Source organism: Podarcis vaucheri (genome assembly GCF_965113315.1).
Source record: "Podarcis vaucheri genome assembly, chromosome: 12".
Classification (NCBI taxonomy): domain Eukaryota; kingdom Metazoa; phylum Chordata; class Lepidosauria; order Squamata; family Lacertidae; genus Podarcis; species Podarcis vaucheri.
The window spans coordinates 61,376,061-61,398,382 of record NC_138750.1 but is presented as its reverse complement, the minus strand read 5'-3'; the positions used below and the strand labels follow the sequence as shown (position 1 = coordinate 61,398,382).

The 22,322-nt window shown below is 46.7% G+C and overlaps 3 protein-coding genes and 1 long non-coding RNA gene across 8 annotated transcripts in view; 1 reads left to right on the top strand and 3 right to left on the bottom strand.

Annotated features, from left to right (window-relative positions):
• The window catches only part of ADIPOR1 (adiponectin receptor 1), a 32,423-nt gene extending 29,793 nt beyond the window's left edge, over positions 1 to 2,630 (top strand). For all 4 annotated transcript variants that reach the window (XM_082192575.1, XM_082192574.1, XM_082192572.1 and 1 more), the window contains one exon: positions 1,755 to 2,630. In XM_082192575.1, the coding sequence (XP_082048701.1) occupies positions 1,755 to 1,883 (129 nt within the window). In that variant the 3' untranslated portion in view covers positions 1,884 to 2,630. The remainder of the gene's footprint in view (positions 1 to 1,754) is intronic.
• The window catches only part of LOC309515042 (sorcin), a 140,999-nt gene extending 127,503 nt beyond the window's left edge, over positions 1 to 13,496 (bottom strand). For both annotated transcript variants that reach the window (XM_082192646.1, XM_082192647.1), the window contains exon 1: positions 13,489 to 13,496. The gene's annotated coding sequence lies outside the window, so the exon portion shown is untranslated. The remainder of the gene's footprint in view (positions 1 to 13,488) is intronic.
• On the bottom strand, positions 11,513 to 21,944 carry NDUFA4 (NDUFA4 mitochondrial complex associated). The gene is made up of 4 exons (XM_082192688.1): positions 21,779 to 21,944; positions 19,022 to 19,110; positions 15,565 to 15,625; positions 11,513 to 11,757 (listed from the first exon to the last, which is right to left on the bottom strand). The coding sequence occupies exons 1-4, from the start codon at positions 21,818 to 21,820 to the stop codon at positions 11,701 to 11,703; spliced, it is 249 nt and encodes an 82-aa protein (XP_082048814.1). The 5' UTR covers positions 21,821 to 21,944; the 3' UTR covers positions 11,513 to 11,700.
• On the bottom strand, positions 20,136 to 21,657 carry LOC309515155. The gene is made up of 2 exons (XR_014212330.1): positions 20,908 to 21,657; positions 20,136 to 20,838 (listed from the first exon to the last, which is right to left on the bottom strand). It is a non-coding gene; the product is annotated as an uncharacterized lncRNA (long non-coding RNA).
• Positions 21,945 to 22,322: the final 378 nt, after the last annotated feature.

Genomic DNA, 22,322 nt, shown 5'->3' with positions numbered 1-22,322 from the left:
GCAGCGGAAGCTGGAGCAGTAAGCAGCCCGGAGAGTGAGCCAGGTCCCAAAGCCCGCCGAAAGGAAGCGGAAGGATCAGGGGGGTCAGCGTCAGAGGAGAGTAGAAGGGAGGAGTCCCAGGGGGGCAGAAGGACCCAGAGACGTAGGGAGAGGCGAAGGAGGTGGAGCAAGGCTAGGGTATTAAGCTGGTGTGCAAGAGGCGGGGACTCAGATGGGTCTTCGCCGACCTAGGGCAGAAGGTGTAGAGCTGCACGCTGCAGTTCGGAAATGAAACCTGTAACTCAATAAAGACTCTTTTAAAGTGGACGCTGTGTGGCGTGGTCCTATGTGAGCTGGGACCTGGTAGCAGCTCTGACACCACCCATTTGACGCAATGGAGTAAAAGAGCAACGGGTGAGGGGGAATGGGAGTTTCACTACACTAATTATCACAGCCGCAGATCGAGAGAGTCCAGCCGCAAACTTCCAGGGGTCAACCTGTTGATCGCGGTTGACCGGTTGGACATCGCTGATGTTGGGGTACCAAAATAAATAAAAATATAATGTGCCGGCAGCTTCACAAGGGCATCTTAGCAGTTGCCACAGCTTTTAATGCATGGGTAGGCAAACTAAGGCCCGGGGGCCGGATCCGGCCCAATCGCCTTCTCAATCCGGCCCGCAGACGGTCTGGGAATCAGCGTGTTTTTACATGAGTAGAATGTGTCTTTTTATTTAAAATCCATCTCTGGGTTATTTGTGGAGCATAGGAATTTTTTTCATTTTTTCCCCTTCAAAATATAGTCTGACACCCCCACAAGGTCTGAGGGGCAGTGGACCAGCCCCCTGCTGAAAAAGTTTGCTGACCCCTGTTTTAATGCATACAACAGACACCCCCAACCTTTCGGCCCTCCACATGTTTTGGACTACGATTCCCATCATCCCTGACCACTGGCCCTGTTAGCTAGGGATCATGGGAGTTGTAGTCCCAAACATCTGGAAGGCTGGAGTTTGCCTATGCCTGGCATACACGGGTCTCTCGCGTCTCATTTAAACCTTTGAGGTAGGTTAGGCTGAGAGACAGTGGCGGACCCCTGTGCCCCACAGTGAGCTTCATAGGTTTTTATTGTTTTTGTTTATTAAAGATTTTCTTGATTTGCAAAAGTGTGTGTAATGTCTCTCTCTCGTATTCCCCCCCCCCCCATGTAACATTTTTACAAATCAGTTTCATTTGTTGAGACATTAGGAAGAAAAGGGAGAAGAGGTGGGGGGGAGATGGGTGGTGGTGGGATCAGGTGGCGATGTTTCTATTTTACCTAATATATGTGGGGTTTTGTGTTAGCATTGTTTGTGCAGGTTCTTTGCTGTTCACTTGTGTTCCTTTGGTGGTGAGAGAGGTTGGGGTTGGCCTAGGGTGTGGTTGCTCATTTGTGGTTGGCTGTGGTGGTCTCTGTTTTCACGTGTGAGTGGGGTGGGTGGGTGTTTTGGATCAGGTTCGCCATATTGATTCGTACGCTGTTGGTGGATTTTTGTCGTTGTCTTGTTGGGCTGTGTGTGTGATAAAGGGGAGCCATACCGGGGTGAAGACGTCGTCTTCTATTTGTCCCTGTGTCAGTTTCAGTTTGTTGGTTAATTTTTCTAGTAGGGTTTTTTCCCATACTATTTGGTACCATTGGTCCTAGTCCAGCCCTCTAACCACTGCACCTCACTGCCTCCCTTGCCCGAACAGCTGTCCCTGGCTCTGATTTTTTTTTTATGCCCTCCTTGCATTTCCCGCAGTTCCAATCTCATCAGATCTTCCACGTGCTGGTGGTGGCCGCGGCCTTCGTCCACTTCTACGGCGTCTCCAACTTGCAGGAATTCCGCTACGGACTCGAAGGAGGATGTACTGACGACTCGCTCCTCTGAGGACCGCAGGAGACTTTAGTACACACTTCCTAAGTGCTTTTAAAGTAACCTTCTTCGCTAAAATCAAAAAAAGGAGACTCTGAACAGTTTCGTTTCTTTTTTCTTTTTCTTTTTCAAGAAACTTAGGAAAAGTTGGCAGTGGTTATTCCTGGCTTCTCAAGGAGGACTGGACGTGGGGACGGGATAGGTTGCCAACTGTCCACCGGGTGGAAGTGCCTGTAGCCGCAAACCCCTTTTATTGACTTCACAGGAGTAACATTGGAATTTTCGGGACACAAGAGAAATTCTGGCAAAAAGGAAAAGAGAGAAAAGGAACCGGGGCCCCTCTTACATGCTCTTTGATGCTGCAAACATACCCCATGCTTGAAGAGACACTCTGAACTCCCCATTTCCCCATCGTATCCGAAGGAGGGGTCGTATTGATCTGGCAAGGGCGACGGCGTCTCCCCCCTGCCGGGGTGCTCAGAGGCGGGTGCTTAGGGCTGTTTCCCCTTTAATTTTGTCTTTCTTGACAAAAGTAATGTATGCCTAAAATTGAGAGTATTTAATATTTAATATTGAGCTTTAAAAGAAAACGGAAAGAGAGGAAAAAAGGCGCTATCTTATCCCTCCAGCCTATTCTTACTGGAGAGCCGTTTCGTAGTATTACAGGTGGGGTGTTCTTAACTTAGGGGGCTTGTAGAGCTGCTATAGCTTTTTATGTCGAGGTGACTGAAATAATAAAAACAGACGTCTGATGCTGTGGAAGGCTGGGGAGTTCAGGGGTTCGGTTCAGAGACCTGCAGGGAATCTTCCCTCACTGCAAGGATTTGGTATCTGCAACATCCCACTGCGCTACAAGTGTGACTGCTTTGAGAGTGGTTATTTTTATTTTCTCTGCACTGGTCAGGGGACGGAAGAAGTGCGCCGCTCCTGCGAGTTGCCCACGTTCTCTTCTCTGCAGCTGGGATCTGGCCCAGTGAAAGGTCCCCTTCCCACCCACCCCAAAATTAGAACCTTTTGCAATGCGCTGCAAACTGCTTTTTCAGGCTCCTGGCTGTGCAAAAGAAAGGAAACCCCAGTTTGTGCTGCGAGGTATAATGGCTGCTGGAAGGTGGGGGAGAAAGGTGATTGTTGCTTGGTTCTGAACATGGCGACCCCATCAGGAAGTGCTGAGAGTAGGGGACTTCCAGTTCAGAATCTCGGTGGCTTCTTTCTGCCTCCTGGGCCACTTTTCCTCGCCAAGCCAACCCAACCCTCCATATCCATCATTTCCTGCAGGGATGTGGACCCTGTCTCCTTCCATGTGTTGCTGGAATTAAAACCTCCTGCCAGCTCTGACCATTGGCCATACTGGCTGCTAGGATTTGGGGGTTAACACATCACTGGTGGGGAGGAAGGGGCAGTTTCTCACCACCAGCTTAACTGGCCCTTGATTTGCTTGTGAACATTTTTGTGTGTGTTAAGGTGGAGGGTCTTCTCCTTAAATTCCTCCAGATTGGCCTTCCTAATGAGGAGCTGACCTCCTGTTGCTGTACTTTAGGAAATAGGAGCTTTCCGGGCCTGCTCTTTCTGTACGTGCAGTCTGGTTGGGCATCCAGCAAGTGCCGCAAGCCAGAACGGCGTTCGGCCATCCTTGCGTCAGCAGAACCGTGCTATCTGTAGTCAGCTAGATCTGTGACCATTAAACAGGCTTACCTACAGTGGACGGCTCGCTCCTCCGAGCTCTGCAGGCATGTGTGTGTCTTGACTAGACAGAAGGACTGCTTGCTCTCAAGTCAGTGGTCAGCGTGATGCTGTGGCTGATGGGAATTGGGGTCCGAAATATCTGGAGTGCACCAGATTGGCCCAGGCTTTTTTTGGGTTGATTCTCAGCGCTGGTGTCTGTTTGAGAAACCTCCCTTCTTCTGGGGCTGCAGTGAGGGACCCATGGCACTCTCTGTTTGCTGCTGGGCTTAGCACCCATCCTCCCAGACTACACTCATACCTTGGGTTACAGACGCTTAAGGTTGCGTCTTTTCGGGTTATGGAGCCACTGACCCGGAAGTACCGGAACGGGTTGCTTCCGGGTTTCGGTGGTCGCTCATGCGCAGAAGCAGTAAATTGTGGTTTGCGCAGAAGCACCGAATTGCAACCCGTGCATGCGCAGGCACGGCACTGCGGGTTGCGAATGTGCCTCCTGCACGGATCATGTTCACAACCCAAGTGTCCACTGTATTGGCCATGCTAGTTGGGGCTGATGGGGGCTGGGGGTCCAGAAACACCTGTTCCCCATACCTGGCCTGTGTGTGTGTGTGTGTGTGTGTGTGTGGCTTCTCCCCACCCCTTTCCCTCTTTCCTGTAGTAGGCTGCAACACAAGACTAAATACTGCTAGTTGGAGCGTCTTGCTGCTGCTGCTGAGGCAAGGAAGGAAGGGCTACCCCTATACTATCCATATAACCAGTTATCAATAATCTATATATTCAATATATATTCATATATGCTTACACGAATCAAGGATTACAGTATTTACAGTGCCTGGAGATCTTCAAACATCTGCCCTTGTAGTGCAGAGGCCTCTGTGATACAGGAAAACTGTTCCTGCAAGCTGCTGCTGCTGCTACTTTTCCTTTCTGCTTCTCCCACTCCTTCCGCAAACAGCTTGGAACTTCCTAGTTTTGCATCCCAGCCGATCCTTTAACGCACAGCTTTCCAAACTGTGTGTCAGGACACGTTAGCATGTCGGCTGCAGCGTATAGGCGTGTCTTGTGAAAGCTCCCCGCTCTCCTCCAGGGGCCGGAAAGAGGTTAGTGCAACCCCCAGTTTGCTAGTAAAACTGAGTGACTGTGTCGTGAAATAACGCATGCCTCAAAAGTGTGTCGCCAACATGAAAAGTTTGGAAAGCTCTGCTTTAGTGGCCAGACTGATTCATATTCAAAGCTTGTGTAATGTTAGTCCCTGCTGATTTTATATTCTGACCTGAACCTGCTGTTCTGCCCTGAGCTAAACACCCAATTCCAGTTGTTTTGGTCTTTGCCTGGCGACTGTGTGTAGGGGGGAAGATACAATACTATGTTGAGCACTGTGTAAGCCTTCATCAGAGTTGACCCAAGCCAGAATTGGCTCTGCGACATCAGGCCCCGGTGCTGGCGCAGTTCAGACTAATGCCTCTTAAAAAAAGAATATCCCCTTCTCTCCGTAGGGTGGGAACCAGTATTTCGCTTTGAGCCCTATCCATGTAAAAATGAGAACAGCAAGCAGATGACCCAGTGGCAAGCCTGCAAATAAGGACCTGGGTGCAACAGGAATTCTTCCCCACTTGCGATCTGGGGTAGCTCAGTTGGTAGAACAGGAGAGACTTAATCTCAGGGTCGTGGGTCAAGAAATTCCTGCATTGCAGGGGGTAGACTAGATGACCCTGGCGGGTCCCTTCCAGCTCTGATTCTGCAATCTGCAGCAGCTGGGATTCAGATGCACACTCAGTTAAGGGGAAGCATAGCTATGGTGAGTGACGGCCGTTGCCTTGTCCTGCCATTTGTCCTGCTGCCGCGAGTTGATTGCAACTCTTCTCCAGAGACCAGCCCAGGCATAGGCAAACTCGGCCTTCCAGATGTTTTGGGACTAACTCCCATTATCCCTAGCTAACAGGTCCGTATAGTTCAAGCCATGGTTTTCCCAGTAGTGATGTATGGAAGTGAGAGCTGGACCATAAAGAAGGCTGATCGCCAAAGAATGGATGCTTTTGAATTCTGGTGCTGGAGGAGACTCTTGAGAGTCCCATGGACTGCAAGAAGATCCAACCTCTCCATTCTGAAGGAAATCAGCCCTGAGTGCTCACTGGAAGGACAGATCCTGAAGCTGAGGCTCCAAGACTTTGGCCACCTCAGGAGAAGAGAAGACTCCCTGGAAAAGACCCTGATGCAAGGAGAAGGGCACGACAGAGGACGAGGTGGCTGGACAGTGTTCTCGAAGCTACCAGCATGAGTTTGACCAAACTGCGGGAGGCAGCGGAAGACAGGAGTGCCTGGCGTGCTCTGGTCCAGGGGGTCACAAAGAGGCGGACATGACTAAACAAGAACAACAAACAGGGCCAGTGGTCAGGGATGATGGGAATTGTAGTCTCAAAACATCTAGAGGGCCGAGCTTGCCTATGCCTGGTCTAGGAAAACCGATGGGACCCTAACCCTTTATGGGTGAAGGCAGTCATCTCAAAATATTTATTTTCTTCCGGGTTCCATCTAATTCGTGAAGGAAAACGCCAGGTTTTTAGAGCACTTAGACTAAGGATATACATTATGAGAGACACCTTATTGCTTATGTCTACCCAGCAGTGGCTTTGGGAAAGTTCCTATTGCCCTTCTCATAATTTTGCTCTGAAAAAGAGCAAATGTGATGCACCACCATTCCAGATCTCTTTAAAGCCTTCCGTTCCCAGTAGCTTGGACCCAAGCTGACCACGAAAGCAGAATTTGCTGGTGCAAGCTACCTCGAGTTTGCCCAAATTCGACTTGCAGATCCTTCACTCAAGAGTTTTAAAAAGAGGAGATTCCCCATTAACAGGGGTGGAGACCCTGTGTCGCCTTTCAGATTTTGCTGGACTATTAATTCCCACCATCCCTGGCCTTTAGCCATGCTGGTTTCTGGGGTTGCCGAAAGTTGGAGTCCTACAAAATCTGGAAGCGCTCAGATTTCCCCGTCCAGACCCCAACCCTGAGCTCTTAAAACCTGACCCATTTCTAACAGAGCAGGCTTCTGGACTTTCACGAGTGTTAAAAATGTTAGACGTGGCTCTTGCTCCATCCATCCGCAGTGTTAAATTAGACTTGCCCTATACTGTGATTCATTTAAAAGCTCCACCAGCGGTGTTGATGCTGTGAACCTCAACTTGCAGGCAAGATGGCCCGAGTTTGTCTCACAGCTGTGTTTTCAGTGTTTTCGTCTCTGGGACTCGCCTTTCAGAAAGGGGTCCCTAAATACATTATTTTTAACCATATACCTGCATGGTTCGTATTGCAGCTATCGCAACCTGTTATCTATCAGGCCACGACTCTCTTAGAGCATGGTGCAAGATGGCAGGATCGATCCCAGTACGAGACAGCTTGCATATTCCTGTATTGCAGGGGGTTGGACTAGACCAGGGTTTCTCAAACTTGGGTCTCCAGCTGTTTTTGGACTACAACTCTCATCATCCTTAGCTAGTCAGGGATGATGGGGATTGTAGTCCAAAAACTGTTGGAGACCCAAGTTTGGGAAACCTTGGCTAGATGATCCACAGGGTCCATTCTAACAAGACCTTTCTTGGATTCTGCGACCCAGTGGTGTGCCCAGTAATCCAGTGACCTTTTCCAGATGAGCAAATGGGCATAAATTGAAGATCGCCTTCGTAATACCGGGATTAAATGTGCTAAAACTGGGGTGGGAAACCTTTGGCCTTCCAGATGTTGTTGGGCCACAACCCCTCACCCAATCCCTGATCAATGGGGCTGCTGAGAGTCCAACAGCATTTAAACCCACCCCTTCAGCAAAAGTAGCTGCTCCAAATCGACTTGAAATTCACCTGCCTTGAAGATTGCGACTCTCCACTCGTCCACCCAAGCAGGTAAAGAATGCAGACTTCCACGTTGATGGCTTTCCCCATTTTTTAAAAAATAAAATAAAATATTGGGACCGACTTGAAAACCTTACGGCACACAACCCCTATCCATGTTTACTCAGAAGTAAATCCAGCCGAATTCAGTGGGACTTACTCCCAGGTGAGAGGGTTTAAAATTACCACCTCAATCTCGACACCTTTGTTTCATGGGACAGGATGAAGCAGAACCTGTAAAGGTAAAGGGAGCCCTGACCATTAGGTCCAGTTGTGGCCGACTCTGGGGTTGCAGCGCTCATCTTGCTTTATTGGCCGAGGGAGCTGACGTACTGCTTCCGGGTCATGTGGCCAGCATGATTAGGCCGCTTCTGGCGAACCAGAGCAGCACACGGAAAAGCCATTTACCTTCCCGCTGGAGTGGTACCTATTTATCTACTTGCACTTTGACGTGCTTTTGAACTGCTAGGTTGGCAGGAGCAGGGACTGAGCAACAGGAGCTCACCCCGTTGCGGGGATTCGAACTGCCGACCTTCTGATCGGCAAGCCCTAGGCTCCTAATTGGCAGTTGCTGAGGTGCAGAGCATCTACTGTGTGTGCAGCAGGTCCCAAGTTCGAATCCTGAACAGCATCTCTGGGAGAGAGCCTGGTTTCAAATCTCCAGTCAAGGTAGACAACACTGGTATAAGCTTTCTAGAGGTTCCTGTATTTTAAACCATGGAAAAAAGGTAGGTTTTGTGGACACCCATGGTTAATCCAAGGTTAAAAGTCTTACGAGCACAACAGTTCAAGGCTGCAGTGTTTTAAGTTTGATTTCCTCTGTGCGATTTGAGAATCCCTGCTCGTTTTAAGAAAAACAGTTCTACGTGAAAGCGAGCCCTGTGTGATTCGGTGGTGCTTGCTCCTAGGTAAACAGGGATAGGATTGCAGCCTTAAAACGTCACTGCTTTGCTCCAGTGCGCCACAAGTTGCAAGCGAATATCCTCAGGTTTTAATTGAGTGAAGAAAATCTTGGTATTAGGCTGCCAGTCTTGGGGGGGGGGGCTTTCTCTTGGCGGGGGCAGAGCAGCACATCTGAGGCAGAAGGACCATTTTGCAAGCTCTCTAACCCCAAGCAATCTTCAGCGCATGGAGGGTGCGTGTGTAAGAGAGAAACTGGAGGAACCAGATAATAATGAATAGGTTTAAAAATGAAGTTGCAGCTGCAAAGTATTAGCCCGCCCTGGAAAGAAAAAAATACCCTGAAGATGTAACTAGATTTTATTGTGCAGAAAGACTTATACCCACTGTAAGGGAGATAAATGAACATTTTGCCAGCCACAAACGATGGGAGTGACATGGAACTTGGCAGTTTGCTTGGAGGATAAACGGAAGCATTTTGCAAATGTCAATACGATGGTGCAAAATCCCTAACCTTTAAGAAAAACAAGGGGTGAGTTTTAAGATTGCAGTCAGAAAACCTAACTGTATTTAATAATTGATATGATACCGGTAGAGAGCTAATGAGAGAGAGAGAAAGCAACTAAATAAATCTGAAAAACTGATAGTTGGGAGAAAAAATATTAATATAGATATATTATTTCAAATACGATTATAGTTGGGATAGCGGCATAGATCTATTACTTAGAGATGTAAATGTTTTGAATAAGAGCAGATGTACTGAATATATTTGTTTCACAGAGCAGAAGAGAATAATGTGCTCATAACAATGAACTTTTTTGTTCCGTTTGTAAACTAGGGAAGATTTTAAGATGTTTATCAGCAATAAACATTTTTAGTAGATCTAACGGCTTTGCAACTTTTAAAAAGTTTGTCTGGTACTTTGACGGGCACGCTGATCTCAAGAGAAACACGTTAAACACCCGCATTTCAAAGATAAGGAGGATAACCGTAACGCCTGCTCCCACTTGACCAAATTCAGTGGCAGGCAGTTCCAGGGGCAAAAGCAGGCCGAGCGAAACACAGTGAAAGCAGCAATCCCTCTTGCTGTTCTGGCTTCTGGGATAGCTGCGCAGCCTGCATTCGCTCCATAAGACGCACACACATTTCCCCTTACTTTTAAGGAGGGAAAAAGTGAGTCTTATAGAGCAAAAAATAAGGTATGTTTCCCAAATCCCCTTGGCAAAAGAGTATTTGTAAAAAAAAGACACTCCTTTTAAATCCTGGTTGACTGGTCAAAAATTTAGGAGGAATGTTAAAGTGCAAGATCTGAAGGAGCGTCTCCACCCTCGTCGTTCAGCCCAGACACTGAGGTCCAACTCCGAGGGCCTCCTGGCAGTTCTCTCCCTGCGAGAAGCGAAGCTACACCGAACCAGGCAGAGGGCCTTCTCGGTGGTGGCACCCGCCCTGTGAAACGCCCTCCCACCAGATGTCAAGGAAATAAACAACTACCTGACTTTTAGAAGACATCTGAAGGCAGCTCTGTTTAGGGAAGCTTTTAACATTTGATTAATTATTGTGAGTTGTAGTCCCAAAAGAGGGGTTTCCTAACAAATCTCCGTCTCTTGGCAGCTGTAAGGAGGGATGTTGCCCATTGGCAGTTAGTGGTGGCGCCTAGGTGAAGCCAGGTTCACATCTGGATAAAACCACCCTCGGGTGGGGTGCCATTTGAACCGGGCGATTTGTCAGCTGATGGCTACATATTCCCTACAGGTCCACAGGCGGCGTGTTTCTGTGCATCAGTTCCTGAGAATCACAAGTGCTGCTGTGCTCAGATTCTGCTTGCAGTTTTTACACAGGCATCTGTGAGTACAGGATGCTGAACGTGCGCCAGTGGCCTGACCCAGCGGGCTTTTCTTACGTTACAAAGGAAGACTTCCAAGAGAGAATCTTTTAACATACCACTTAAATAAGTGCAGCAAGTTTCAGAAAGTCCGATAATGCACTCCCAAATCAGAAATTCTGAAACCATTCCAGCACCGTGCCATCTTACTTTTTCTCTGCATTATCTGAACTATGTTACAGATATGTAGCCGTGTTGGTCTGCCATAGTCAAAATAAAAAAATTCCTTCCAGTAGCACCTTAAAGACCAACTAAGTTAGTTCTTGGTATGAGCTTTCGTGTGCATGCACACTTCTTCAGATACACTGAAACAGAAGTTGCCAGATCCTTCTATATAGTGAGAAGGTGGGGAGGGGTATTACTCAGAAGGGTGGTGGGAATGGGAGATTGGCAGATAGCTGAGATGAGCCTGTTGACGAAAGCTCATACCAAGAACTAACTTAGTTGGTCTTTAAGGTGCTACTGGAAGGAATTTTTTTATTTTATCTGAACTATGTACTGGCTGTTTCTTCGAATATCTTTTTTCCTATTTATTTTTATTTGGTAACCATTTCTCCCTTTCCGAGGAAGGAACAAAAACTTTCAAAGTTCTCAGTGTCCCTGACTTAAGATTCCCACTCCTCAGCTCTGCCTACCAAGCGCTCACTGGCTAATAAATAAATTTATTTTTATTATTATTATGGTGCCTTTCGACTGTAGTGAGACCAGAAGAGGACCATTTCATTGTTGCATTGGCAAAAGCTTAAGCGGTCATGAACTTGCTATTCAGACACAAGGATTTTATTTTAGTCATTTATTTTTATTTTTAATTACTCAGTACCACAGCTCTCTCAAAAATGGCAAAGGCTACAATCTCACCTACATGGGAGGAAGCCCCACTGAATTCAGTAGGACTTACTTCCAAGTAGACATGGGTGCAGTGATGCTGCAAGGCAGCTACTTGAGCTTTCTCCTTTTTTCTCCAGCATAAAAGATGGGCATATACCCCAATCAAATCTCTTGAGTCTATGCCGAAGATCAGCAAAAGTATCGGAATTCTGCTATTTTCCAACATAGCCTACACTTGAAATTCGGGTTCCCTGCTCTTTAGTAAATGCATTTCAGAAATAAAGAACACGAGAGTGCTTATTTTTAACTCTGGATTTCACATCAGTCAAAGCTGACAGCTTTTTATTTTTAGGCAGTGGCGTACGGCTACAAGCCACAAATATTTATGATAAATTATTTCAACTCTGCCCTCCCATCGAATTCACGCAGCTGCCCATGTCAGGAAACTCTTGCGCCGCAAAAAGAAAAAAGTGTTAAGATTTCAAGTTTTAGGTTTTATTAGGGTCCCAACAAGCTCTGTCGCAAAACATGATTTAAGTGCGTTGTGCAATCAGTTTTAACATTTCCTGGATGATTTAAGCGTATGAGTTGTGCGGATGGCTTCTGGAAGACCTAAACCACTTCATCTTGTGCAGCTTGTAGAGGGGTGAACGGTTGCTCTTCAGAAATCTGGGCGATCCTTTTTCAGCTTATCGTAGTCCACGTTCACCGCATAGAACTGGAAGAGGGAAGCACAGCTGTTAGGATGAAAATCCTATTCGTACAAAGGGTTACCTCCCACTTGGACTACTGCCATGCGCTCTACGTGGGGCTACCTTTGAAGGTGACTCGGAAACTACAATTAATCCAGAATGTGGCAGCTAGACTGGTAACAAGAAGTGGCCGCCGAGACTATATAACACTGGTCCTGAAACATTGGCTCCCAGTACGTTTCCGAGCACAATTCAAAGTGCTGGTGCTGACCTTTCAAGCCCTAAATGGCCCAGTAGACCTGAAGGAGCATCTCCACCCCCATCGTTCTGCCCGGATACTGAGGTCCAGCGCCGAGGGCCTTCTGGCGGTTCCCTCACTGCGAGAAGCCAAGTTACAGGGAACCAGGCAGAGGGCCTTCTCGGCGGTGGTGCCCGCCCTGTGGAACACCCTCCCACCAGATGTCAAGGAAATAAACAACTATATAACATTTAGAAGACATCTGAAGGCAGCCCTGTTTAGGAAATTTTTTAATGTTTGATGTTTGCTGAGTTTTTATTACGTTAGAAGCCACCCAGAGCAGCTGGGGAAACCTAGCCAGATGGTGAAGGTAAAGGAACCCCTGACCATTAGGTCCAGTCGTGGCCAACTCTGGGGTTGCGGTGCTCATCTCACTTTATTGGCCGAGGGAGCCGGCGTACAGCTTCTGGGTCAGGTGGCCAGCAGGACTAAGCTGCTTCTGGCAAACCAGAGCAGCACACAGAAACGCCATTTACCTTTCCGCTGGAGCAGTACCCGCCCTGTGAAATGCCCTCCCATCAGATGTCAAGGAGATAAAGAACCACACAACTTTTAGAAGACATCTGAAGGCAGCCCTGTATCAGGAAGTTTTTAATGTCTGACATTATTTTTTCTATTTTGCTGGAAGCCGCCCACAGCGGCTGGGGAAATCCAGCCAGATGGGCAGGGTATAAGTAATAAAAAGTATTATTATTGATTTAACTAGGAGAAAAGTTATGAACGAAGCGCACTAACAAGATGTAGTGTGTGCACCATTTCATGTTTTACTGGAAAACCTTAGGTCACTGTTACTTGGAAGGCAGCGCCTTGGGGGAACAGTCCCCCCTTGGGTCCACTCCTTGGCTATAAATAGGAGATCTGACTTATGACTTCAGCACTGCCATTACAGAGTGACAGCGCCACCATAATTTCACCATTGCAACCAGCTGTTTCATTTCCACTTACCTTGGATCCCAAACGCCTCGCGAGTCAAATGTTTTAACTTCTGAATGCCGCAAACCCGGAAATGAGTGTTCTGGTTTGCGAACGTTCTTTGGAACCCGAATGTCTGACGCAACGTCCGTGGCTTCCGATTGGCTGCAGCAGCTTCCTGCAGCCAATCGGAAGCAGCGCCTTGGTTTCTGAACATTTTGGAAGTCGAACGGACTTCCGGAGGGGATTCCGTTCGACTTCCGAGGTACCACTGTATTTGAAAGACAGGTCACTGAGTATATAAACCCTGAAGCCCAAACGAAGCTTCTGTTTTTCTTTAGGTCTCAATCATTTGAGAGCTACAGATCATAAAATGGTGAAAGAAGATTTTGTGAAAGCCTAGAAAGTAGCACTCCGTTTTAGGCTATTTTATTCCAGTGGACTCAAGAAAGGCTAAATTCTTCTCTGGATTGCATCAAAAGTTTTTGATCTCCCAGAACAAGCCTTTAAAGCTTTTAACAGCTCAGGTTGTTACCCAAATAGTGACATTCTGCAAGACCAGATACCTCCTTTTCATTGTCTCTCCTTACTGCACCTGGCTCCCCCCTGAAAATCATCTGCCGGGGGTTGTGAAGTAGCCCAGAATGCAAGCCTTGTTTCGTAGTTTTGCAGAATAAATAGTAATCTCCTCTGACAGTAGGAGGTCAGAAATGTACACGATCTTAGTTGCCCTGTTCTTCAGACTGCAGACAATTTGCACACATGCCAAGACTTTTGGATCACTATATTAGGATAAGCTGAAGTTATAGGGCTGGCAGCCAGTTTAACCCACTAAATTTGCAGCATATTACGAGTTTTAAGCAAATCTGTATACATCTGCATAAAAATAAAAGTTTAAGAAACAGATTGGTGTTTAAATAATGCATGCCACTGTTGTTGGAGAGAGCCCTTTAACAAAGCCATTTCCCCTTCTCACTCAAAGGTGAGACTTACCACCTGCAGGTGATAAAGCCTTTTATAGTTAATTGGTTTTTAAATTAAATCAGGAGCACCTGCTTAAATATTTATCAGCTAAACGTTGCATCCTTATTCAGAATGCATGAACACATCAACACAGTGAGATTTATTTTCCAGGCTGCTGGTTGCCTTTCCGGGATCTCAGAGTAACGTTTACATTGCAAGAGTTTGTACGTTTTGTTTAGAATGCAACACTAAACATCTCAAGTTATTTAAAGCACCGGTTCTCAAAGTGTTCTCATTTTCACATGCCTCTGGCCTCTTTTTAGCAACACAGCCGGACCACGGCTTTTATACAAAGCCAAATATGGGAGAAACGGAGCTTTCTGCTCTCTTTGGCAGACAAGAGCTGGGATGCCTTAAATATCACACAGTTGTGCAAGGGCAGGCAGAATGTACTACAAGGGGCAAGCAGATTCCACGCTACCCAGAAATAATTGCCTTAGGCAAGAAAGAGCAAATACTTCCACTTAATTATAAAAGGAAGTATTTTCAGAGCTGAACTGCAAGAAACTGGGTAAGTGCCTAGGAGCCCTAAACAGGCAGTTAATATCACAATTCTTCTGTTGCGCACACACTGAAATAATACCCCATTGATTCAGGAGGAGGAAAAGATCTCTAATCATTCAACTTTAATGGGCTTAAAAGCAATTTTGCAGGCAGAATCACGGGTCAATGGCAGCAACTCAGGGATTTATCATGCAGAGTTGAGAAGATTGAACCGGAGGGGAGAGTGAAGAATCACAGAAGGGACCCGAGGGTCATCTAGTCCAACCCCCTGAAATGCTGTAATCACACATTATTATTATTATTATTATTATTATTAACCGCCTTTCATCCCTGAACAACCAGTTTAGAGGTCCCGGGCCCTAAGGAAGTCAGACTATCCTCCACCAGGGCCTTTTCAGTGATGGCTCCGACCTGGTGGAATGCTCTGTTCCATGAGACCAGGGCCCTGCAGGATTTAACTTCCGTCGGGCCTGTAAGACAGAGCTATTCCGCCTGGCCTTTAATCTGAATTCAGCCTGATCTTTTATTTCCCTTCCCATCCCTTCCCCTTTTATGAATATTATCGGCTCTGAGACCCCACAGCTAATTCTCCCCTGGCCTCCTCGCTGGCCCACGTAGGACCAATTCTGCCAGCTAGCCCTGGGGATTATCTAATGCTTATTTCCCCTAAATTGATTTTTGAATTTTACTGTTATTCATGTTTTTACACTGTATTTTATGCTGCTTTTATAATTAAGTGTTTTAAATTTGTTGTTAGCCACCCTGAGCCCGGTTTTTGAACCGGGAAGGGTGGGGTATAAATAAAAAACTATCATCATCATCCATAGATCTCAAGGAGGTTCACTGGTTATATAAAATGTCACCAAGAAAAAATGGTGCCTCAACATTTTGTTGTGGCAACCATAACCTAGGTTTAAGGTGCTATTTAGTGATTAGCTTAAATATCAGAGTTGGATTTCTACTCCCATCATTCCTAATCAATGGATGGGGCTGATGGGACTTGGAGTCCAGCAACCTCTGCTGGACACCAGACTCCCCATTCCTGGCCTTTAGGATAGCCAGCACTATAACCCTAGTTAGGTATTTTGTACCATACCTTGTACTGGTCATTGGGTCCCAGTTTGTTCCAAGGCTCCGGGTTGTTCTTTCTGTCCCAGCTAGGCAGAGAAACGTGACAAGAGGAAGACAGCAGTCAGTACATCTTTGTAAGAAGGAGAAAGGCCTACAGCATGAAGCATAACCACTCTACCCAACTGTTGGCACAAGGTTCTCACCAATTTAATGATCATGGCCTCCTCAATGCCACCAGAAGTGCAAACTTCTTTTATAATGTGGGATGTAAAAAAAAAAGCCAACCATATCACAAGTATTAATAAAACTCTTTTAAGGTAAAGGTAAAGGGACCACTGACCATTAGGTCCAGTCGTGACCAACTCTGGGGTTGCAGCGCTCATTTCGCTTTATTGGCCAAGGGAGCTGGCGTACAGCTTCCGGGTCATGTGGCCAGCAGGACTAAGCCGCTTTTGGCGAACCAGAGCAGCGCACGGAAATGCCATTTACCTTCCTGCTGGAGCGGTACCTAATTATCTACTTGCAGTTTGACGTGCTTTCGAACTGCTAGGTTGGCAGGAGCAGGGACTGAGCAACGGGAGCTCATTTGAACCAACCTTCTGATTGGCAAGTCCTAGGCTCTGTGGTTTAACCCACAGCGCCACCCACGTCCCTCCTTTAAAGCCAGTTAAAGCACTACGAAGCCGCCATGTCAAAAGTTCCATTACAGTCATACCTCAGGTTACAGACGCTTCAGGTTGTGCGTTTTCGGGATATGGACGCGGCAAAACCCAGAAGTACCGGAACGGGTTACTTCCGGGTTTCAGTGCTCGCACATGCGCAGAAATGATAAATCGCTCTCTGCGCATGCGCAGAAGCCCCGAATCACAACCCGCGCATGTGCAGACGCGGCGCTGCGGATTGCGAACATGCCTCCTGCAAGGATCATGTTCGCAACCCGAGCATCCACTGTACCTTGATATACCACATATGAACATGTACAACTGATGAAGCCCAGGAGGGAGAAATAAGGCATTATTCCAGAAATCCTTGTCAAGATTCTGTGGAACTGTAGTAAGTTTCCATTTGCATTTTATGAACATACAAAGACATACATGGTACAGAAACTAGCAGATATTTGGACTCTATGAATGAACTGATCTATTGGGACTTCTGTTTACATTGTTGTACTTTATGCGTTGATTATGTGCAAGAGAAGTATTTGATACTGTGGTAAAATACAGAAGAGAATTGTTTATGTGAATGCACAGCCGGTTTGGTGTGTTTGGCAACCCAATCCTACATTTTCTTCTGGGACGCGGGTGGCGCTGCTGTCTAAACCACTGAGCCTCTTGGGCTTGCCGATTGGAAGGTCGGCGTTTCGAATCCACGTGACGGTGGTGAGCTCCTGTTGTTCAGTCCCAGCTCCTGCTAACCTAGCAGTTCGAAAGCATGCCAGTGCAAGTAGATAAATGGGTAGCACTGTGGCAGGAAGGTAAATGGCGTTTCTGTGCACTCTGGTTTCCGTCACGGTGTCCCGCTGCGCCAGAACCGGTTTCATCATGTGGCCACATGACCCAGAAAGCTGTCTGTGGACAAACGCCGGCTCCCTCGGGTGAAAGTGAGATGAGCGCCACAACCCCATAGTCGCCTTTGACTGGGCTTAACCATCCAGGGGTCCTTTACCTTTTACCTACACTTTCTCCATGGCAGGCTCCTGCTAGTCTTTGTGCTTTCTGCACACACAGTTAATTGGCTTTACAGTCATACTTCGGGTTACAGATGCTTCAGGGTGTGTGTTTTCAGGTTGCGCACCGTGCAGAACACGGAAGTACCGTAACAGGTTAGTTCTGGGTTTCGGCGCTCGCGCAGAAACACCAAATTGCAACCTGTGTGAGAGCACACACGGCGCTGCGGGTTGTGAACGCTGTGGGTTGCAAATGTGTCTCCCGCACAGATCATGTTCGCAGCTATGCTGTACTGCTCATTGCAATGCCTCGGATACAACTCAGCTGAGGAATGGCAATGCTATTATGATTGATTTTCTTGCTCTAAAGCTAAGAAGCTGATGCTAATGTTTCACTGTGGTTTTATAATTGGTTGGAATAATTATTATACTACCTCTGCAGCACAGCATGCCATATTTTATTCAGGTGGTGCTTTAAGATGGCAACACTTAAAGAAGTGGCAAAAGGTCTGCCCCGAAGAAGCTTGCAAGGGTAGTCATCAGCCTGACCTTGCCATGCCATCAATCCCTGCCGCTGGGTTCCAAGATGCTTTTCGGTGGCAGTGTCGCTTCTGAAAAGAAGCAAGCTCACATCCACTTAGGCCACGGATCCCTGTGGTTAATTTTGAGTAAAGTAAGGCAGTCTGCAGCTGCCACGGATAGGAGTTAAGCTTAGGTCCCCTTCAAAAGCGCTGCCTCGTATTCATCCGTGAAGGACACCTGGGGCGATCACGTGACGTGGTTTTGTGGGGGTGGCAGTTGTCAGCACCCTGGCAAGGGCTCCCCAAAGCAACTACTATACAGTGGACGCTTGGGTTGTGAACGAGATCTGTGTGGGATGCACGTTCGCAACCCACAGGATTGGCAACCCACAGCAGCGCATCTGCACACACGCAGGTTGCAATTCGGCGCTTCTGCGCATGCACAAAGCATGCTCCCTGAAACCCAGAAGTAACCCGTTCTGGTACTTCTGGGTTTCTTTCTTTCTTTCTTTCTTTTTAAAGATATTTATTGAAGTTTTACAAATTATATCAAACAAAACAGTACACAAACACAAACAAAAAAGAACAAGTATAATTTCAGAACCTTATTTTCTTAAAGCTTACTTCACTGACCTCCTCATACCTCCCCTTTCTGCATTCCCATTTTAAGTATTAAGTTCAGCAAATCCTCACCCTTAATTTTATCTGTCAACCTTTCTTTTCTTTTAACATAATCTTTACAGCTGTACTCCATTTGACTATCTTAAGAAATATTGTAAAATTAATGTGTGCTAGAATGAGGCGGCTTTAAAAATCAAATGGTACTTCTGGGTTTCGGTGGGTACGTAACCTGAAAAAGCGCAACCTGAAGTGTCTGTAACCCAAGGTATGACTGTACTCTATTCCAAACTTAAAAATGGAAAGTGTAATGCTGGTGGCCAACAAAAGAGGTTTAAAGACCGTCTCAAGGCAAATCTTTAAAAATGTAGTATAAACACCGACAATTGGGAAACACTGGCCTGCGAGCGCTCCAGTTGGAGAACAGCCTTTCCCAAAGGTGTCTTGGGCTTTGAAGACGCTCGAACTCAGGACGCAAGGGAGAAACGTGCTAAGAGGAAGGCACACTTGGCAAATCCACACCATGATCAACTCCCACCCGGACACCTATGTGGAAGGACGTGTGGATCCAGAATTGGCCTCCACAGTCACTTACGGACTCACTGTTAAAACCGTGTTTAGGGAAGACAATCTTACTCGGCTACAAGGGATCGCCGAAGAAAGAAAGGCTGACTTACCAGACATCAGGATTGCGAAGAGCAAGGCGCATGACGTAGAGGCCCGCGCCGGTCCCTCCAATTCCAATAAAGATGAACAGAGGAATCAACTGTGATAAACAGAATGTTTCGAGATCAAAAGCGGAAGTTGAATACCAGGATAAGTAGCCATCGCACGTTTGAACCGAAGGGGAATGTGTCAGACCCCAAAGTAGGTAACCTGATGTCTTTAAAGGGATGAGGATATGGAAGGGAAAGAACAGGGGGGAGGTATTTGCAAAGGGAAAGTTGTCACTGGTAGGGGCGCATATTCAAATCCACCTGCGTCCACGTTTTCTGTCCAAGATACTGTGGCCCCATCAGCATGACCTCCCATGACAAAGTGTGGGTGGGAGAGGTCAACTATGAATCACACCTCCACACTCAAGCAACCCTTTAGGCAGACAACATGCCTCTTCAGTCTGCTCCCAGGTTGTTAACTAATTTTTTTTAAGTCTCCCTTTGCAATTTTTATTTACGAGAGAATTTCTAACCTGCCTTTCTTCCAAAGATTCCTGGGGAGGTTACATTAGAACAAAATGCGAAAGAATAAAAGCGATTCAACATGGCTTGTAGAAAACAGATAAAAGCATAGCACACACCCCATGAACCACCTGGGCTCTCATCTGCGACAGAAACCAAATTCCTCTTACCTGCCTGCCCACCCAAAAATCCCAGGCAAAGAGGTTCGTTTTCACAGGGTATCAATGCAGATGTTGTTGAAAGCCAACTCCCATCAGAATAGCCAATGGTCAGAGATGATGGGAGCTGGACCAACAACATCTGGAAGGCACTAAGTTGGTGATGGCTGCCACAAACCTCTTTGCTGGGTCTCTTTTGGCAGCGGGGGTTAGCAAAATTAAGGTGGTGCTGGTAGAAACACAGTGCTGCTGGCAAACCCGCCTGAGAAAGTGGCCTGCACAGGCATTTTAAGAGCTCAAAGGAGTTAACATCACAGAGGCCAAGAGAAGGGGAGGAAGCAGCTCCCAGGCTCTGCAAGGCCCAGAAAGCTAAATTATCCTTCTCTTACCAAGGGAAATCCAATCTTTTCTAAAGTACCTTTGGAGGAGGGGAGGGGATATTGCCCCCAAAAAGCTGCATCCTAACCCTTTAGACTAAAACAATACAATACAAGCCTATTCACTCATTTATCTGTGCCTATTATTTATTGACAAGTTTTATATTTCTTATTGTATGCTATGTTTACCTCTCCACCCACTGCAGAAAGGAAGGGCGGTTTAGGAGTCCTGCTGTTGCTTAAAAATAAAAACGAAATTTGTTGCAACCTGCTTTGGTCTTTCTAGCACAACTAAAAAATAAAACAGAATTCTGTTGCCATCTGGGGTTTCCCCTCCCCCCTTGCATGCCTAAAAAAAATAGGATTTGTTGCAATCTGTTTCCTTTCCTCGTGTAATTACAAGCAAAGGAAAATTTGTTGCAATCTGGGTTTCCCTCCTCACTCCCTTTGCATACCTAAAAAAACACACGATTTGTTGCAATCTGCTTCCTTTCCTTCAGTAATTAAAAGTAAAGGAGAATTCGTAGCAACCTGGGGTTTGTTTGTTTTTTTGTTCCTTTGCAATAAATCCTTTTTTTTAGGTATGCAAAGGAAAACAAAAACAAAAAAACCCACATTGCAACAAATTCCCCTTTATAATTGTGCGAGGACAGAAAACAGATTGCAACAAATCCTATCTTTTTCTTTTAGGTATTCAATCTGTTTAGGTATGCAATGAAAAAGGCAAAGGGGAATTTGTTGCAATGTGAGGGGTTTTTTGGTTTTCTTTTCTTTTCCATGCCTACAAAAAGAAAAAAAAGAGAGGATTTCTTGCAATCTGTGGGGTTTCTTTGTGTTTTTCTTTGCATACCTAAAAAAAGGGGGAGAAAGAGGATTTCTTGCAATCTGTGGGGGGTTTCTTCGTTTTGGTTTTCCTTTGCATACCTAAAAAAAGAGGATTTCTTGCAATCTGTGGGGGGTTTCTTCGTTTTGGTTTTCCTTTGCATACCTAAAAAAAGAGGATTTCTTGCAATCTGTGGGGGGTTTCTTCGTTTTGGCTTTCCTTTGCATACCTAAAAAAAGAGGATTTCTTGCAATCTGTGGGGGGTTTCTTCGTTTTGGTTTTCCTTTGCATACCTAAAAAAAGAGGATTTCTTGCAATCTGTGGGGGGTTTCTTCGTTTTGGTTTTCCTTTGCATACCTAAAAAAAGAGGATTTCTTGCAATCTGTGGGGGGTTTCTTCGTTTTGGTTTTCCTTTGCATACCTAAAAAAAGAGGATTTCTTGCAATCTGTGGGGGGTTTCTTCGTTTTGGTTTTCCTTTGCATACCTAAAAAAAGAGGATTTCTTGCAATCTGTGGGGGGTTTCTTCGTTTTGGCTTTCCTTTGCATACCTAAAAAAAGAGGATTTCTTGCAATCTGTGGGGGGTTTCTTCGTTTTGGTTTTCCTTTGCATACCTAAAAAAAGAGGATTTCTTGCAATCTGTGGGGGGTTTCTTCGTTTTCCTTTGCATACCTTTAAAAAGGGTGGGGGGGGAGAGGATTTCTTGCCCTCGCAATCTTCCGCGCGCGAGGAACAAAATTCGAAATAAAAGAGAAGAATGCAATAAAAAGGGCAAAGGGGGGGGGCGAGAGGAGCAGAATACGACTGGGCTCCCCCCTCCCCCCCTATAGCGCTCCCTTCGCCTCAGGAAACCAACCCCTCCCCCTCCCCCCGCCTATAGCGCTCCCTCCGGGACTCACGCTCGGGTGCTTCTTCGCGTGGGTCAGCATGAGGCGGAACATGGCGGCGGCGGCGGGCCGGACGGCGTCGAAGGAGGAGCTGCAGCAGCGACGAAGACAACCCCCGACCGTCCCTTTTCTTCCTTCTGCCTCAGCGGCCGCCTGACGAGCGCCCAATGTCACTCGAGGACCCCGCTCGAGGACCCCTCTCGGGCTGCCCCGGGAACCGCCTGCAGGGAAAGGAAGCCATTTGCCGCCCCGAGCGACGCGCTCCGAAGTAAACCAGCCGATAAAAAAGTGCCCAGGCGGGCGCCCGGCTCGAATAAGTCGATTGCTCTCCCCTCGTCCGCGTCGAAGGGAATGCAGGCAGTTGGGTAGACAGCTACAAAGGAAAGCGCGGAAAGAAGGCAGGCGGCGGCCGGCCGCTAGGGGTCGTCGGACTACAACTCGCGGCATGTCAATGCAATAAACAAGCAAATAAATAAGTGTTTTATGTATCTATTTTAGTTGCATTTAAATGCAATTTAAATACATTAAAATGCAGTTAAAATAAAAGCATTTTGTT